Consider the following 19,630-nt stretch of genomic DNA (forward strand, 5'->3'; position numbering starts at 1 on the left):
AAATTCTGTACCGAGTTTGTTACATTTGTGAACAAGTTTCTGAAGAAAAGATATGCACAGCAAGGACCCCAAGATGCATTACATGCAAGAGAACCCACATGTTATTTAACACATCATGGAGTTTACCACTAAAAGAAACCAGACAAAATAAATGTAATATCTGACTGAAGGGCCAAATTCAATGAATATTCTCTAATTGACCAGCTTCTACAGGGTGCTGATCTTGCAAATTCTCTGGTACAAAGAAGAAAGAATTACATTGAGACATCGTGGCGATGATCTATCAATTAAAAGTTCCCATGTAACAAAAAGACTCTCTACGGCTGGAACTACATGAATACCAAATGGCCGTAAACATATTTGAAGCAGTTTAATCTCATACTAAAGCCAACTTTGAAGAAAATAGCAGGTCGTGTAGATAAGAAGTGTGTGTCATAATAAGTTGCAAACACTATAAGGAAAATGTTTTTATGTAGATGACTGCCTCAAGTCAGTTGGTCAGAAATCTTGTAGCAGCCACATAATGGGGAGGATTTCATATCACTTAGCTTACATCTATCAGTAAAGAAGTCATTGAATCTATTCTAGATGGAAAGAGATCAGCTGAGATTGAACTGAATGACAAAAAGAAAGACTTCCCAGTAGAAAGAGCCTAGGAATGCAATGGCATGTGGAAAGCAATATCTTTGGGTATAACATTGTTATGCAAGAGAAACTACGAGGGGCAAGTAAAAAATAAGGTTCCCAACGCTGTACACTCGCCATGCGAGATGCTAGGTGAAATCTGGCAACACCGCCTTGATTGTTGCTCCGCCCACTCCATTCCCACTACCGGGAGCGATCGCTGCGACGCTCAGTCCGTCCTAACAGCCATCCGCGATGGAGCCTGCAATCGCTGTCACCGCCAGGTGTGAAATCCGTTCAGTGATTCGATTTTTAAACGCGCAGAAGCTTAAACCTATTGAAATTCATAGACAGTTGGAAGAAGTTTATGGCAAAGCTTGCATCAGCGTCCAACACGTCCGCAAGTGGTGCAGGGAGTTCTCCGAAGGACGCACAGACGCCCACGACGAGCAAAGGAGCGGGAGGCCATCGGTGTCCGACGAAGTCGTGGCGAAGATTGAGCGCATTCTCCTCAAGGATCGGAGAGTAACGCTTCGGGAGCTGGCTGACCAGGTTCCTGAGGTTTGTGAAAAAACCATCGACAACATTTTGACTGGAAAACTTGGTTATTACAAGGTGTGTGCGCGGTGGGTCCCGCACATGCTTTCAGAAACCCACAAAGACAATCGCGTCAAGTGTGCCGAGGGGTTTCTTCGAGAATGCGCCGAGAATACCGAAGAATTCTTGGACTCCATTATTACGGGAGATGAAACGTGGTGTCACTACGTCACTCCAGAAACAAAAGAACAGTCGAAACAATGGCGCCATACCGGATCACCTGTGCCGAAGAAGTTTAAGCAGACCCTGTCCGCAGGAAAAGTGATGGCAACGGTGTTTTGGGACCGAAAAGGCGTCTTGCTTACCGAGTTTATGCCTAAAGGGACCACAATAAATTCGGAGAGGTATTGCGAGACGTTGACGAAACTCAAAAGAGCCATCCAAAATCGCCGGAGAGGAGGACTGACCAAGGGCATTAGGCTGCACCACGACAACGCGCGCCCGCATGTCTCTCGACAGACCACCGCCCTACTGGACAAATTCGGCTGGAAATTGCTTGATCATGCCCCCTACAGCCCTGATCTTGCTCCCAGCGACTTCCACTTGTTTCCGAAATTGAAGCAACACTTGGGTGGACAACGCTTCAATACAGATGAAGAGGTGAAGGAAGCGGTCAGCAAGTTCATCGACGGCCTAGCGGCGGAGTTCTTCGAAGAGGGTTTTCAGAAGTGGATAACTCGTCAGGAAAAATGCGTAGAAAAATCTGGCGACTATGTAGAAAAATAGTTTAAAGTATAAGCTTTCACTTTGTATACTTATTTATGTCAATAAAAAATGTCTTATACCTGCAAAAATTTTGGGAACCTTATTTTTTACTTGCCCCTCGTATTAATAAGGAATGGCTTATCATCAGCTGTATCTTTACAGTTTGACCCTCTTGGGTTTTTGCCCCATTAATTTCACGAACAATGAATATAAAGTACATGTAATCCAGCCTCATCACATAGCAAATAATCCTTAAGTATTCACATACCTGATTGTTGATGGCTGCATGTGAAAATATACAACAACATCAACAGGAAATGATGCATAAGCATAAGGGACACCACCTCCAACGACTGCAGCAGCAGCAGCATCAACTTCAACATTAAACATAGATTGAGGCTCTGGAAATAGGCAAAAGGTTTCATGATGTTCTATATGCAATAGAATTGATTTCATAGAGATAGCAAAATAAATTCCTTCCTTAAGGCAAATTTATTTTTTGTGTAATAATATTGATGTCACTTAGAAATAGTATACTTTAAAAAAAACAACAACAAAACAATATGACAAGATAAAATTAGCTAAAAATTTTCTACTAATAACATGTTATTCATTGAAACGTCAATGGTTGGATTGGAATTTAAAAAAATTTGAGCCAGGGACTAGGCACTGGTACAAGTGGGGCCATTCAGTTTCATCATAAATTTGAATTATTCATCTTAAAAATGTAAAATATAAATTACTTAGAAAAGCATATTCATACACTATAAAATATAAATTTTACATTAAAAAAACTAATTAGTAAACTTTAATTTGATTAATACTACTTATTTACAGCTGGTACCCAACAAGGTAATCTGCAGTACATCAATATCAAGGCCAATACAAAGAGGTCAGACGGAAAAAACTGACACCTTCCCTCCTCTCTCTGACTATGACGTCATGTTGGCCTCAACTGGCAATTCTCTGGTGGGCCGCAGCCTTGTATATTAGGGCGTTATTGTTATTTTCCTTTGAGTAACTCTTACTCTTGACTACTTGATCTGATACTTCCGTTATCAAAAAATTACGAGAATGCCTAAACAATTTTGTCAATAAAATATTACTGTAGACTTAGTACAGAAGCATGAATTGATTAGTGATTATTGAAAGAAACACATTTGTAGTTGTAACTTTTGCTAATGAAAATAATTTCTACACACTTGAATACAAACAGAAATAACCTTCATTTATTTTAGAACAATTCCTTGATTGAAGGTACAGTATTAAAATGTACAAAGTATTTACACATTTTTAAATATTTAACTTCAATCTCTTCTTCTTGCATCTCCCACATCATCCTCAATTTCTGTCTTCCTATTTTAATAGCATTATTTAAGTGTCTTAGTCTCAAATACAGTATATAGAGATCTTTCCATAGAATTTAAAAATGTCTTCAAGAACCTTTACTCATGACCGTTGCAATTCAGCAACAAGAGTTTTTTTTGCATACTTTATCTTCTAAAAGTGGTGACCCATGAATTGTGTTGAAGATTTCTAGCAGGACAATTAATTGTGAAGAAAATACCTCTGATGGCATATAAAGCTTACCTCTGTTTACCATCCCAATCTACGGGTTATTTGCATTTTTACCCTTTCATCTTTTTTCATAATTGTGGATATTTATTAGCAAATTTATTGACAATATAACCACCTATACATTTAAGAGATTCATCCTAATTACAGTGGCAGCCATTTTTGTTCATTTTCTTTATCCAGAATATGATTGTTTATATCTTCTGTGGGGCATTCAAACTCTAAATATTTGAACAATGAGCTGGTCACATTTCTAATGCCAATTCTCTATCTTCTCTGTATTTTGAATTGCATGCACTCATTTGTCAAAATATCATAATTGTTTCTCTTTGCAATGGTTTGTTCTTTCACTAATTATTTTTACAAGTTTTCAAAGAATCAATGACCTAAACTTGAATTCAACAATATAGTATTGGGGTGATCGTATGTGCTCCTCATTTGCTTTATGCAACCGAACAGATGCTCTAGGCAGTCTCGATTCAATGTTTGCGCCCTGATGTAATCTACATTACAAAACCTTAAACCATATTAGAAAGACCAAAAACTGACTTAGTAGAAAGGATTATGCCCTTTTGAAATTTGTACAGGAATCTTGTTTTCTGTAATTTTTTTTAAAAAGAAGTCATTACCTTTATTATGACCTTTTCTAAAGTATTTATTTGAAATTCTTTATTAATTCCAAAGCCATTTCTTTCTGCTACATCACCATACATGTTGTTTGAATTCAATATATCAAACCAGTTGTTTACCATTGAGATAAAATCAGAGGTAGCTTGTCAGCGCCATACATGTTAAATTCATTACAGTATATCAAACCAATCATTTATCATCAAGACAAAATCAGAGGTAGCTTGTCAGTTATTGGTTTCCAACAGACCTCTACTTCCCAAATACCTTAAGGCTCTTGCACAAGATGACTATAATAATTGTGCAGCAGCTTGACAGGTTTCCTGTGTCGTCCATTGAGAGATAGATTGAGTTCATTAATTTTATAGGCCAGCCCATATTCTGTACTAGATTTGGCCAACCTTTCATGGATGCTTGTGTCAAAAATGCAATCACGGTCTAAATTTATCAAATGGGTAACGTCAGCAAAAACTATATCTCCCTGTCAGTATTTGGGTTCTTGAATGAAACTGTGGAGAGTGTGATGAGCCCAGAAGGGTGACTCGGGGATAATCATCTGTCCAACTGACCTTTTTCTATTGGCCTTGATCAATATCATCTTAAATGTCGGCGATGGCAACAAAAGACATTGTAAGAACATCAAAGGTTAATTGAATATTTTTTCTCGAATTATAGCATGCAAATATAACTTGAAATAAATGAGGTATACATTACCCTGTGACACAGATGATTTCTGTTGTGGTTCTGGTAGTGGTAGTGGCTCCAATGCCATTTCTAAAAATTCTAAAATATTAGGGGTAACTGTTGTCTCTTTTTGTATGCTCTGTAAAGTAAGCCAAGTAAATAATGATGCTCTCTTAATTCCACTACCACTTATGCCACCTTTACGAGAAGTAGCGCCTAAACTTCCACTTCCACTTCCACCTGTTGCACCAGCTGGTGACCAGCCTGCACTATCAGGCTGAGCAGTATTTCCACCACCACCAACTCCTCCAAACATTCCACCACTTCCAACTGGAGTTTCTTCATGAATATTATGGGATTCATAATGAACCTGAAAAATTTACATGTCTACTATTATTTACAATTCAATTACTAAATTATAATAACAATTTAAAGTTCTGTAAAGATACAATAAAGAACTACATGAATATTTATTCTAAGAGGTAAAAGAAATCAAGAATACCAAAAAATGTGAAAGTTTTATAGGATTAAATCTTAAAACATTATATAGTGCCATCTTAAAGCTTGATACAGTTGGCAAACTTAATAAAACTAAACATATTACTGTACTGTATATCAATGACAAATTATTTACATATCTTATTTCACAGTTGGTAGAATATTGTTACATTATATGTCCTGTATCCTAAGTGCAGTATTGCTTTAAGAAAAAAAAAGCTATTCACGTTTTATAAATAACTGTACACTCCAGTACAAAGTAATTATTGAACTCTCTTAAAGAGTGAGAGTTATGTGCTAGGTGGGTCAACACCTAAAATCTGCCACCACCTTGTTCAATATGAAGCTCTAAATATACTGTACTGTACATCTAATAAGAGGGAATAAAAAATGGCCATTTTCATAAGACATCAGCTTGTTTTTGCAAAATCCATATTATATTTATGAAAATAATTACAATAACATATGGGCAATGTCTACTTAGGGAAGAATTTGACTAAAGTAAATATCATAGCTCCAAATGTGACGATATCATCAGGTAACAGAGTACCCTATTTGAATTTGTTATGTTATTAACTCACTCAAGGATGATGGACCCCTTGGATCTCAGGTTATGTGCTTAGACTTAATGGATTGATGGATCTAACTATAACGTTACAATGAATAAGGGTTTGTGAGAAAAAACTTTATGGTTTGTGTTACGAAAACTACATGTTACTTTCAAAATTGTCATTAATATTAACTGTAATATTTAGTAAGCCTCAAGTGGCCCCCCAAAAAATAACTTAATCTGTTATTGTTTCTTTTAGCAGGCAATGGCAACAATACACTACACTCAGTAGTGAGTCAAGTAGAAGTGTGAGAAAATAACTGTTACAAGCCTTTGAATACCAGAGTAACAATGCCAACTATTATTGAAGTAATATTTCCTAATCCTGCACCTGTTTACTTCGCTGGTCAGACTATAACTGGCTATGTCCAAGAGGTATGTGATAAACCCAAATCTTGTCGAGAGTAGCGGTGCCCTGAACACAGTGTTAGATCATATGCTAGAAATTTATTGTAGGGTGATATCCTTTCTGAGTGAAAGTGTTTACCTGCTGACTGTAATCTAGCATCAATTCAAGCTGCACTTTATAAAACACAAGAAAACACAATCATGAGACAGATACTTTGTATATAGAAGTGTAGTTTATAATGTGAAAAACTTAGAGAGAGTTGGCTTCTGTGGAATGTCTCTGTTGTTCAGTATACAAAGCAAACAAAATAAACGTACAATTGCCTTTGATTGATTGATTGATTGATTTAAAGTTTTCAGGTATCCTGACCAATTGCCTTTGACCTCCATGTGAAGCATTATGCAGGCATTTGAATTTTCATATTGAAATAAAACTTCCAAGTGTGACTATATTAGACAGGAATCAAAATTATTGTGAATTAGCCTGGCTGTGATGAAATGATGCTTGCGAAGAACCTGTGTATTCTTCCAGTGAGTTTGAAGGAGGAGGAGGACAAGTCTATGCTGCACCCACCTATGCACTAGGGTTGTTGAATTTTTGTAAGTTCATTTTAATACTATCCTGTGGCTTGCATTTTCATATACTGTAGGTTATCATCTCTAAATTATCCCTACTTGTGAGTACAGCGTATTATTAGTAAGGGAGTGCCCAATGTGTGGGCAGATAGTTTTTTTTTGTCAAGTCTTTTTTAAAAACTCTTTCATTTTTAGTCTAGTTATTACTGGTCAACCAATTTGGAGTTTTTTTTATTATCTTTGTATTATTGCTTGTTTTTTTCTTACCCTCTCCTAATGTTCAATTACCTTTAAACAAAAAAATATATCTTACCTAGAAAGCATACTGCTCCTTTTATTAAGGACTCCATGCATAGCACAGCGAAGAGAGACTGGGAACCCAAGAAAAAATAATTGGGAAGTAAGGTTCTAGCTGGGTCCCCTTGCCCAGTATAAAATCAAGGGGTGGTGCCTAGTGCCAAGTTCATCCTTAATTGGTTACCTTTTACCAAGATTTCTCGGTATTCCACTGTTTCTTTTTGAGCAGTGGAACATTGGAGGGTGGTCAGCATTCGGGCACTGGGCGGTCTACATGTTGCATCTGGCCACAGTCCGCAAACCACAACAACGTGATGGATTGCAAAATAAGTAAATATCAATTTCATTTAGTTCTTTATGCATATTGCAGAAGTTTTTTCATACTTCTGGCCATCCTTTGCATTCAGATCTTCCCAAACTGTACTTGGTATTATGTATGCTGTTAATCACAACAGACATGCCTTTACTCTCATTCAGAATGGCTAGTACTATATTACACATAATTTGATAGGTTTGATTCCACCTGTGACCATATTGTGGTATCCTTATTCCCTTTGTTCTTCATTCCTCAATAATGTCAGTGATTTATACGACCCCAATGTTCTGGATGTAAGCTTTCCTATACTCTGTTGAAAAAGTTGATTAATCCTCCCACTGGACACTGAGGGTCTAAATAGTTAGGAATGACTGCTGCTAGAGCTATGGGATCAGTGTGATAATTGAAATGTTTTGTATGAGCAACAATTAGAAGAAGTACAAGAAGAACAGGTAGTCTTACGAGAAGGATAATTATAAGAATAATAATTAGCTGAAAAAGAAGAATAATAATTAGCTGAAAGAGAGGAATAATTAGCTGAAAAGAAAAAGATGAAGAAAAAGAAGATAAAGATAAAGAAAAAGAAGAGACAGTCCTTGAATTCTCTCGTATATGACATAGCTAACCCAAGAAATGTTAGCTATTACAAAAAATATTGTTAATTTGTTGATATTTTATCATTTGCCTGTTTTTATTGAAAAAGAGTTCTATCCTCTATTACGAAAGAGAAGGTAAAAGTTCATGAATACTCTAATATTGCCCCAGAATTCAGCTGCTTTTATATACTGTATACATTATTTCACATCTTTAATAACCTCTATAGAGTTCTAAAGCCTTATAAATGATTAAAAGTTTTGTCACTAATCTCATAGTAAACTTTAAACAAACAAAATGTGAATAAGTATTCACTTAACACAGATGTTAAAAGGGCATCAGGCAGCCATAGTAAGTTAGCTAGTGGATATAGATTAGTCTTGACTCTAACAGAATGTTTTGCATCTGCATTTAAATGAAAATGGATGATATCAAGATATCAATACTTTAATTTAATACCTTATCATTAAAAAAGTCATTAGGAGATATCTGAAGGTAGTCCTGGAGGGTTCACTGGTATAGTAGATTATAGCCTAAACTCTGCAAATCTGGATCTTTTCAGAATCTAGGTAGGTTCCTCACCCACTATAGTCCAAATTACAAAGCAGAACTTGAGGAGTTAACCTTGGATTCGAATCAGGGCACGTTACACCATGATCACTGCTTTTGCCCAAAGGTTTGGTAGCCTCTTTAGATTGTACAAACATAGCAAAGTCAGCAAATAGTTATGAAACTCAAAACTATCAAACTCTGCCAGCTTGGTAATTTTCCTAGTCTTCTCTGGCATTTCCCAAGAACTATAAGACATTTTTCATAACGTTTGGAATATTTTATGTAGTCAGCCACTAATTAAACATAAAAGGAATTGTTAGGGAGCTACATTATTCACAACAGTTACTTGAAGCACACTTTTTCCCAGGAAGTGAAATGGATACCATGAGGATCACTATCCCCACACAATAAATTCCTTGAACTAACCTCACAGAGATCCTTAATAAAGCCAGAGGACATTCCTTACTAAACTACAATGACTAACAAGAAGTTTATAAAGAGCACCCTAAATCACAATCTGAACCGCGGGTAAAATGACAACCAGTAAATGCTGAGGTGAAAGAGCTAAAAGACAAATATAATGAAAAAGAAGGAAACTTTCAGTTTTAGGATAGACATCAATATTTAACCAGCTTTGAGAATCAAGAAGCAATATGATCACCAGGGGTGTACCAATAAGGGATTTTGACGAAGGAAAAATCTATTTCTGGGGAGAGACCTGTGGCGCCCGGTGAAAAGAGTCCTTCTAATATACCTTTTCTGATAAAACCTTCCAATTATACCAGAGAAAGATAAAAGCATGGAATGCTGAGGTTACAACCCTCGCGCGAGCACCTTTTGGGTGTCGTGTATAAAGCCAAGGCGCGTGAAATCCACTATTCACAGGTTCTCTTCCATTTAGTTAATTCCTTCGTCAAAGGGATGGGCCGATACAAAGGCCCTAGCCAACCCACCAGCGCCACACCATCCACGCCCCGACGCGAGCTCCATCTGAACAACATCCTTCTGTATTGGCCATGATGGCTTGGAAAGGAAAGGGTGGGATCGTGTAAAATAAAGGGGAAGGGTTTCACCGGGCGCCACAGGTCTCTCCCCAGAAATAGATTTTTCCTTCGTCAAAATCCCTTTTCTGGGTCGACCTGTGGCGGCCGGTGAAAATGTACCAGAGAATGCCTTCCAAGCCCAACAATAACTACTAATTTAATGAGGGGAGAGAAACAACACCATGTAAAGAAAATCATATATAATTAAGGTAAGTAAGCATAAAACATAAACTAGCCACAGGGCATAGTGAGAGTGATGTTAAACAAACATGATAACAGGGAAGCCTCCGAGTATCAGAGTAAACATGCAACTAAACTGACATGGCTAAGAATATCCCAACCCTATAATTACGATAAACAATAATAGTTACAATCATATTAACCTAATATGTAATAAACTTAGGGCTAACGAACCACCAAGGAAGCGGCGTCGTGGTGCGAGTGGCGGGTAGGAGGGAGAAGAAAAGAGATGGATGAAAGGAAGAACAAAAGATCACTGGGAAGAGATAAGGCTCCCAGCTGCAACCGTTGGGTATTTAAGAGCCTGTAAGTTCTTTAGATAGTGGCGTTTGAAGACCATAGGAGATTTCCAACCCGTGTACTTTTTAAGGTCATCAAAGTCCATATTCTGGAAATAATTGATGGAGGTAGCTACTGACCGGATATCATGAGCATGGGGAAATGATCCCGGATTGGCTTGTTTAATGAAGTATAGGATCTGTTGCCTAATACCACGTATGGAAATGGTGCCTCCTTGTTCTCTGATAAACAAGGGGCCAGACGATCGGGTAGCAGTCCTGGCTAAAAAGGCCCTGAGAGTGGTGACCGGACATAGAGAAGTATCTTGGAGAAGAGGAATAATCTTCTAAGGGGACCACCTATTTTGGGGGTCCTCGTTTTTAGCTAGGAACGCCCTGTCTGGAGAAAGAAGTACTTCACCTGAAGGGAGGAAATCCATGTTTTCTGAGTTTCGTGAGAGAGCTGCTAGTTCTGAGATTCTAGAACCCGAGGCCAAAGCTGTTAGAAATAAAGTCTTCCTAAGAAGAGTGATATAGGAGCAGGATTCGTTGTCCGTGTCGGAGGCCAGTTTGAGGACATCATTTAGAGACCAAGAGACCTTTTGTGGACGAACCGAAGGTCGAAGCCTAGCACATGCTTTTGGAATAGACGAGAAATAAGACTCCGCCAGGTTAATGTTAAACCCAACCAGGAAGACTTTCCTCAGAGCTGACTTAATGGTGGTTATAGTGCTAGCTGCTAGGCCTTTGTCAAATATGGACCTAAAGAAGGAGATGGCTAAATTAGGAGTCATAACCGAATGGTCTGAATTCTTTAAGAAATCTGCTAGTTTCTTAACTGCCAAATCATATTGGTGAATCGTAGAGTCCCTTTTGTCTGATTCTATAAAGAGGACATTATCTGGGTCGATGTTTGCATCCCTACGAGCCGCAAACTTCATGAAATCCACAAAGTTAGGGTTTTGGCTATCCTTGAGGAATCTGACACAGTCCGAGTTTGGACCACTTGGGTCAGTTTGGGGAATGGGATCCGGAAGGGACGGAGTTTCAACTCGAGGAGGAGAGGAAACCAACTGCTCTTTGGCCAGTGAGGTGCCACTAAAGCCACTGCCCCGTTGAAGGAGCGGAGTTTGTGCAAGACTTTCAGTAGAAGATTCACTGGAGGGAATAAGTAGATCTTCTGCCAATGGTTCCAATCCAGGGTTAATGCGTCCATGGCATAAGCCTGAGGGTCCAGGTTCGGTGTCACATAACATGGGAGTTTGTGATTGAGTCGGGTGGCGAATAGATCTACCTGGAGACGTGGAACCAGCCTGAGTATCCACCGGAAGGAGTGCATGTCCAGGGACCACTCCGATTCCAGTGGGCTCATCCTGGATAATGAGTCTGCTATCACATTCTGGACTCCTGCTAAGTGAGTTGCTGACAGGAACCAGTCTTTGTCGGCTGTCAAGTCGAAGATAGTGACCAGGATCTGATTCAGGTTGGGTGATTTGGACCCCCCTCTGTTGAGGCAGTGGACTACGGCCGTGCTGTCTGAGACTACTCTGATGTGGGTCGACCTCGGAGGAGAGATTCTCTTCAGGGTCAAGAACACCGCCATGGCTTCGAGAACATTGATATGGAACTGCCTCATGGCGGGTGACCAAGAGCCCTGAAACATCTGATGTTGGGAGTAACCCCCCCATCCACTCAGAGATGCGTCGGTATGAATTGTCACTTGTGGAGAGGGGAACTGTAGAGGAACCGATTTGGAGAGGTTCCTCCGTTCGGACCATGGTTGTAGTCTCATTTTCAAGACAGAGGGGATCTTCGAGGTCTTGTCTCTTAAATGTATTGTCGCTCTCTTTCTCCAAACTTGATTGATGTCTTTGAGTTTGGCTTTTAATAGGAGATCGGTCAGTGAGGCAAATTGGAGAAGGCCGAGGATTCGTTCTAAAGCTCTTCTGGACACCTGTCTGTGTTTGAGAAAGTTCCTGACCTTGGAAGCTATCTCCCTTACCTTCTTGGGAGGAAGGGAGAGTCTGTGCTTTGAAAGGTCCCAACGGATGCCTAACCATTCGAAGTGGCGTGATGGTTGTAGGCGGGACTTTCGGAGGTTGACTTGGAAGCCCAGTTTGGCGAGAAAATGGAGTACCTTCGACGTAGCTCTGTTGCATTCCTGGTGCGACTGGGCCCAAATGAGCCAATCGTCCAGATAGGCGATGATCTGTATCCCTTGGTGTCTGAGTTGCTCGAGCACCGTCTCCCCCAGTTTCGTGAATATCCTGGGGGCAATGCTGAGACCATAGGGCATGACTTTGAATGCAAAGGCTCTCTTGCCTAGATGGAAGCCTACGTAAGGAGAGAAGTTTCGAGCTACTGGGACATGATAATAGGCATCGGTAAGATCGATAGAGGTGGTGACGGCCCCACGGGGAAGTAAGGTCCGTACCTGAGAGATAGTCAGCATACAGAACTTATCGCAAAGGATGTAAGAGTTGAGCTTTGACAAGTCCAGAACTACCCTCAACGCCGACGAGTCTTTCTTCGGGACTGTAAACAGGCGGCCTTGGAATTTCAGGGATCGAACCCGTTTGATTGCTTTCTTCTTGAGTAACTCCGCGGTGTACTCTTCCAGGATGGGAGTGGGTCTCTGGAAGGTCACTGGTGGAGGAGGGGATCCCTGTGACCATTTCCAACCCAAGCCCCTGGATATTATGCTGTGAGCCCATGGACTGAAGGTCCAATGGTCTCGGAAGTGATAAAGTCTCCCTCCTACCGGCATCACATCATTGGGAGGGAGTGATCTTAGGGCCCCTCCCTCCACGGGCACCCCTTACTCTAGGTCCGCCGCGTTGGTGGAACTGTCCTCTACCTCTGAAACTCCCTCTCTGGTATCCGCGAAAGGAACCGGAGGATTCGTAGGCAGGGTTGTATGCAGGAGAGGACATCCAAGAGGGGTTGGGCTGTGTACCAGGGGGAGCAGCGAGGTAGACTACCTGCTGAGGGGGCGCCTGTTGTTGAGAAGTCGAGGCAGCAGATGACTGTGGGGACGAGGTACCCCGGGCAGTCTTGTAAGGACTAAACCTCTGCTTCTTCTTGAAGAATGTGTGTCTCTGGGGTTCGAACCTCTTTTTGGCTGAGAGACCCCACCTTACCTGCAAATTTTGGTTTGCCCTCGCCGCGTCCTGAACCTTATCCACCTCGGTCTGAGGGAAGAGGGTCTTACCCCAGCAGGAGGAGGCTATCAGCCTGTTCGGTTCATGCCTCAGACAGAACGAACTTCCTGCAACTAACTCGAGCTGACCAGAAGTCATGGAGGTCTATTTGGTAGGACAGCAGCTGGTTCTTTGTGGCGACTCTGAACAGCGTTTCCTCTGGGTAAAGAGATGCTAGGGACTCCATGGAGGTGATGGATTGGAGGGACCTAGCTAGTCTAGTACGGGTCTCGAACTCAGTTTTGAGAAGACTCTCTATTAATCTGGGAAGCTTCTCAGAGAAAAGAGTAGAGGCACAGTCCGGGTCTAGCTTCCCCACTGTGAAGGTAGAAGCCGCGGCATCCCAGGTTGCAGAGGTACCCGGAATAAGCAAAGAGGTGGGGTCCGTCTCTTTGAGAGCCGGCATGGAAGAGCCTTCCTTGATGGCCTGTATAGTCAGTTCTGTGACTTTGTCTATGAGCGGCAAAGAGATGGAGGCCGCTGTCGTAAAAATAGTGTAGGCACCTTTGTGTGGGGTGAGCTTGGAGTTAATACACCCCCACTCTGATAGTGTTCTGGCCCAGATAGCCTGGGCCTGCTCTTTTGGAAATATCACCGTTTCCTTCGGTACCTTGTCCATACGGACCAATGCATGTTCCTTTAAACGTATGAAACCATTGAACGGGAATTCTAGGCCCGGGGGGTAGAACTCCAGGTCCTCTAGAGGGCGGGTGCCTATGCCCTCCAGAGTTAGGGAACCATCTAAGAATGGGGCATGCAAGGCAAACCGCCAAGGATTGTTTTTATCGAAGGGCGGTAGCTTCGATGCGTCTGGGGCAGAAGGGGGAGGAAACAGAGTTCCGGCGCGGATCAGAGTAGCCATCATATCCTTAATCTCTGTCATCGCCCCAGAGTGATGTTTAATTTGTTCTCTGACCAAATCTCTGACCAGTTCGATGGGGACGAGATCGCCCCAGGGTACCTGAAAGCCACCCGTTGGTTTTGTCTTGGATTTGGTAGACTTAGACTTCTTAGGAGTCGTGGTTTTACGAGGAGCAATATGAATATCAGGAGCTGTCAAGGGTCTGGGGACCGGTGACGTTGATACTGGCAAAGCTGAAGTCTTATAAGTTCGAAGTGGCTTCACCTTGGGTCGTACGGAGGCAGAGGGATCGCGAGGAGAAGCCTTAGAGTTATCAAAACCTAGAAAGGAAGAGGTAGAAGAGGGAGTAGGAGAGAAAAGGGTTTCCACCAACTCGGCACCACTTACCTGCTCGTCCCTGGGTTCTACGTCTATATCCAGATCTGCCACGTCCAGCGGTACGAGGGGTTCGTCCTCCGCGGAAATGGTGGCCCTGACTTCTTCAATTAAGGGGGCAGCAAGGTCAGGGGAGACTGCAGCAGTAGTCGAGCCTGGGAAGAGACGCGAGGCCATGTCTCCATCGAGGAGATAGGGTGCGCCAGACGGGGCATTCCTGCCGAAGCCCGACACCCACGGACAAAGAGTAGCCCTTGCTGAACGAAGAGAGACATCATCGGCCTGTAAGATTTACAGTGATTAGTGATGCAGGAGGGGGTTTGCTCTCCAAAATATATTGTGTATATCATATTCATGGCTAAATTAGTGTCTGCCAACGAGAAATAAGGAACCAAAGGAAAACCCACTTACATCATCGTTCAGTAGAATTGACGACAGCTCGTAAAAGAGCGAGCACAAATCCGGGAACCAGACCATGTATTGGGCCTGGCCCGGTTCCCGGATAAAGGGGATGGAGCAGTGCGCATGAGACCGACAGAGGTCATGCCCAACGGGGTCGTTGAACGAGGCAGGGCATCCTTCGGCAGTACAACGGACCTTCTGTAAAAGAAAGGAGACATGAGTCTGGTGTTTCTTGAAACTCTGATAAGGGGTTAAAAAACCCTATTATTATAGAGCTCCGGCACTCACTGAATTCCCTAAGCTCCAATATTGCATTTAACTAATATCTGAATACTGTATCACTTTTAAGATGATACAGCCCCATACCATTGTTGGCACTTTAATATTCAATTGTTTGTATAATTGTAATTTACCTAATGTCTGTTAATGACAGAAGAATAAATAACTTAAAGAAATCTGCTGACCTCCGAGGGTCGGGGAAGCAGTGACATGCCCTTAAAATAAATATAAACACCAGCTTTAGCTAAAGGCAAGGCAAATATAAGCGTGAAGTGTATGGGCGACCTCCGGTGAAGCCGGAGGGTAATGAGATGTCCTGAATAATTCAATTGTGGCTAATAATTCAATTGTGAAAGATATAAAAGCCAAGCCGCAGCTAAAGGCTAAGGCTTAGATCATATTAAAGCGTATTTATGATCTCTGGTGAAGCCGGAGGGAGAAGAAAGGTCCTGAATAATTATATTGTGAATAATAACACAATTGTAATAACAATGGCTATTGTGGATATGGCCGTGGCCTGAGACCGCAGTAAGGGCCACCGGAGGGTCGTATCTAAACAATATGAAGCCTGTCCCATGTAGTAAACAATATATAAATATAACAATAGAACGAAAGACATTGAGAATCCCTCATAGCGGAGTAGAACTCAAGGTGGAGTGGAAAAACGTTCATAACTACTCCCAAGCCGTAACGGGGAGAGGACGAAACTCGGACCTAAAAATAACGCTAACTATTGAAAAGTAACCAAAAATAAATAACTCGTAAGTTATCATACACCCGTAGGGGGAGAAGTGAGGGAGGGAGAACCCGTTGAACGCACAAAACGGAAAACGGGAAATCCGCTCACCCACCGGAGCTAAGAAAGAAAACGAGAGAAAGGGGTAACTCGTGACTGCGAACAGAAAACGGGAACCCCAAGCTCTCGCTCTCTTGGACACAAAATCAGGACTAATAATCACACAACACTATTATAAACGTATAAAATAAAAATGTACATCAAGATAAGACTACAAACAAAGAATAGCATCTACTAAAACTTAAAATAAATAGCAAAGTCGAGGGAGCTAAACAATAACAAAGCTAGAACGCTATCTTGTTCGTAGGCTGGACTTGCTAGCAAAAAGTACCATGAGCATAATAACGCAAAAATAATAACGGTTCCAAAGGCAAAAGGCCAGGGACTTAACCAAGAACCTAAGTGACAGAGTACTAAACGGGCAGACAAAGATGAATTCCCAAGACAAGTGAACAAACAATGGCCGCCGTGAAGGGCCAGAAGGGAATAATAAAACAGACTATACTGGATATAAAACAAAAGCCCGGTACTATAAAAAGCTGTCAAAACAAACTATGGTACTTAACATTGGAATGTGTGAAGATGGAGCTTCGGACATGACGAAATAAATCCACGAGTGTTAAAAAAGCCGAGAGCACCACAAAAAATTTTCACAATGACGAAGTCCAAAAAGAAGGATGTTGTTCAGATGGCGCTCGCGTCGGGGCGTGGGTGGTGTTAGCTGGTGGGTTGGCTAGGGCCTTTGTATCGGGCCATCCCTTTGACGAAGGAATTAACTAAATGGAAGACAACCTGTGAATAGTGGATTTCACGCGCCTTTGCTTTATACACGACACCCAAAAGGAGCTCGCACGAGGGTTGTAACCTCAGCATTCCATGCTTTTATCTTTCTCTGGTATAATTGGAAGGTTTTATCAGAAAAGGTATATTAGAAGGACTCTTTTCACCGGCCGCCACAGGTCGACCCAGAAATACAGTTATTTCTTTTATTTATAAACTATATCTATGATTAAATATCAATCCATGTTTGTTACACAGAATATGTTGAACATTACCTTTACATCTAGCCCAGGAATATAAAACACAGTATCTGCTGAAACAGAAAGTGAAGGAGGTGGCGGAGCTCTTAACTTCCCAGAAGATATGTTCGGCCGACCTTCATTTTTCTTACGGACAGAGCCAGGACTTCCCGGAGTATCAGATATACCACCAGAGAAACTTCTTTCCTTCTTCATTCTATTTATGAAATAAATAATTTTTCATAAAACTTTTCAAGAAAGATAATAGTAAACAGAAATCTAAACACTGTATATTTGAAAAACTAGACCATTTGGTAGTCATATATCAAAATCTGAGCTGCTATTTCCAGTAGCATTACTGTTTTCACAACATTGAAAAAGTATGGAAACTTAATGTGATACCTATCATTAACAGTGGTATATTACAGAAAGCAATATCTCAGCTAATCACTAAATAATGACTAAGGAGTATATAACTAACCTCTTTTCTTCCTCCCTCGAAATACAACGTGTGTACAAATTGCACATCCCAGAACTGATACAAACTCGAACATCTAGCTCTAGATCTATACTAGGATCATGTTGCTTAACAGTTCCAGAACTACTTGATCCTAATCCTCCTGGAGTAATGGCACCTGTGAAGAGTATTATCAAATATATTATGTTAATGTTAACTATGGTAGCAAAAATTGAAGAAAGTAACCTTAAAAAAGCATTAGTTATGAACAGCAAGTCTCAAAAACATCATGCAACAATATCAGAAGCATCAAAGCTCTAACTCTCACTGTTTGAAAGCAAATCAAATACCATACTTAAAATTTACTTATTTCCTGTACTGTACTATAATGAACCCCATTAATCCTTTCCTGATTCTGAGCATGACAGAATCAGTCAGGCTCATGACTTTTGGCTGTGGGCAAAAATTACATACCAGCAGAGGTATCTTTTTATGCACCTTATAATGAGGAATGATTGAAATTGTTAATGATGTAAGCAGAATATCTTTGCAATGCATAGCAATATTAAGAAAATTGAAGAAAATGTAAGATAATTTTTTACCACATTCATAAAAAAAAAAAATCAGTAAGTCCTCAGGTTACAAAGGTTTTGACTTAGGTTTTGTAGATACAGTACAGTACAATGCAAATTGCAATAAAGATTTGTACCTCTATAGTTTCATTTTATTATATATCTATATAGTGTTTCTTTTAATCCTAGATAGGTTTCCATGTAATAAAGTGGTTTTTGGCTTAAATTATGACTGTACTACCAAATTAGCATAGGCAAGTGAAGTAATGTATGTGAGAGTTTCGAATTGCATCAAAAACTTGTTACAAAACATTGTAGGAACGGATCTTCTTTATAAACCGAGGCCCTACTGCATTATGTTAGAGGACTTTATTTCATATGAAATTTGTGTAGAAATAGCCGATCTTTCATGCTCTATCAATGATTTTGCTATAAATCTGATTGGCAATGAACAGTGATTGATTAAAAAATGTTAAATTTTTACAGCGAGCAATGACGTCCCGTCAACCTACTTACGTTGACATATCATAGGGTAACTGACTGAGGAATGAATATAGAGAGAAACTGAATAATTGCAATAGAAAGTGGAATAAATTTCTGTATAGCATATAAATAAATTGATATACTTTGTCAGAAAGAAATTGAGCAATTGTAGGGCAAAAGCAGACAATAAATTTTCACTCTAATGTAACAAGTTGATAAAGAATTTTCTATATTGAAATGTTCATATTTCTAAATTTCTATTTGCACGATGTAAAAGCACAAAGAAATTCCTTTCAAATGGTACAGAAAAGATGACAATTGCAAATATTTACAAATGTATGAACACTGCTAAAAAAAATATCTATGCACTCGTAAAATTTTCTTGTAAAAGATGGACTAAACGGGTCTTACTGTAATCATACCTAAAAGATGGAATTAAATGGGTTTTACTATAATCATACCTACTCTCCCAATTTACATAACAATTAAGTAATACATAATACATAATTATACAAAAAGGAGAACATTGCAATGAAAAACTGAATATATTTCCCATATAATTCATCAAATAAAATATATAGGTTTTGTTGGAAAACAACAGAGTAATTGTAGAGTAAAGACACATCTAACATTTTAATCATTATGTAACTAAATTTACAGTAAGATTTTTAATATAAAAATTTTATATTCTTATATTCTATTTTAAACTATGCTCAGAAAGAAAGAATGCATTTAACATAGTATATGAAATAATCACTGTAATAATTTGCAAACACAGATACAGGCTTAAAAAAAGTATCTTATGCGGTCACAAAATTCTCGTGTAAAAGATAGTCTAAAATGGGTCTTACCAAGAGCATACATCATCTGCCATAAATTAATGCTAAAAACAAAATAAAGGCTGCAATGGAAAGCTGAAAAAATTCCTTATCTAATAGGAACAAATAAATGTTAGGTCAACTCAGTAGTAAATATTTGAGCAACTCTTATGTCAAAGTATGCAGTGTAGTGTGTATATATA

The 19,630-nt window shown here is 40.0% G+C and overlaps 1 protein-coding gene across 1 annotated transcript in view; it reads right to left on the bottom strand.

Annotated features, from left to right (window-relative positions):
• tweek (transmembrane protein KIAA1109 homolog tweek) overlaps positions 1-19,630 on the bottom strand; it is a 789,520-nt gene that overhangs the window by 108,640 nt on the left and 661,250 nt on the right. Inside the window, 4 exon segments of the mRNA XM_068348609.1 lie at positions 2,195-2,327; positions 4,843-5,182; positions 17,134-17,314; positions 17,579-17,732. Of these exon segments, the coding sequence (XP_068204710.1) occupies positions 2,195-2,327; positions 4,843-5,182; positions 17,134-17,314; positions 17,579-17,732 (808 nt within the window).

Source organism: Palaemon carinicauda, chromosome 24 (assembly GCF_036898095.1).
Source record: "Palaemon carinicauda isolate YSFRI2023 chromosome 24, ASM3689809v2, whole genome shotgun sequence".
Lineage (NCBI taxonomy): Eukaryota > Metazoa > Arthropoda > Malacostraca > Decapoda > Palaemonidae > Palaemon > Palaemon carinicauda.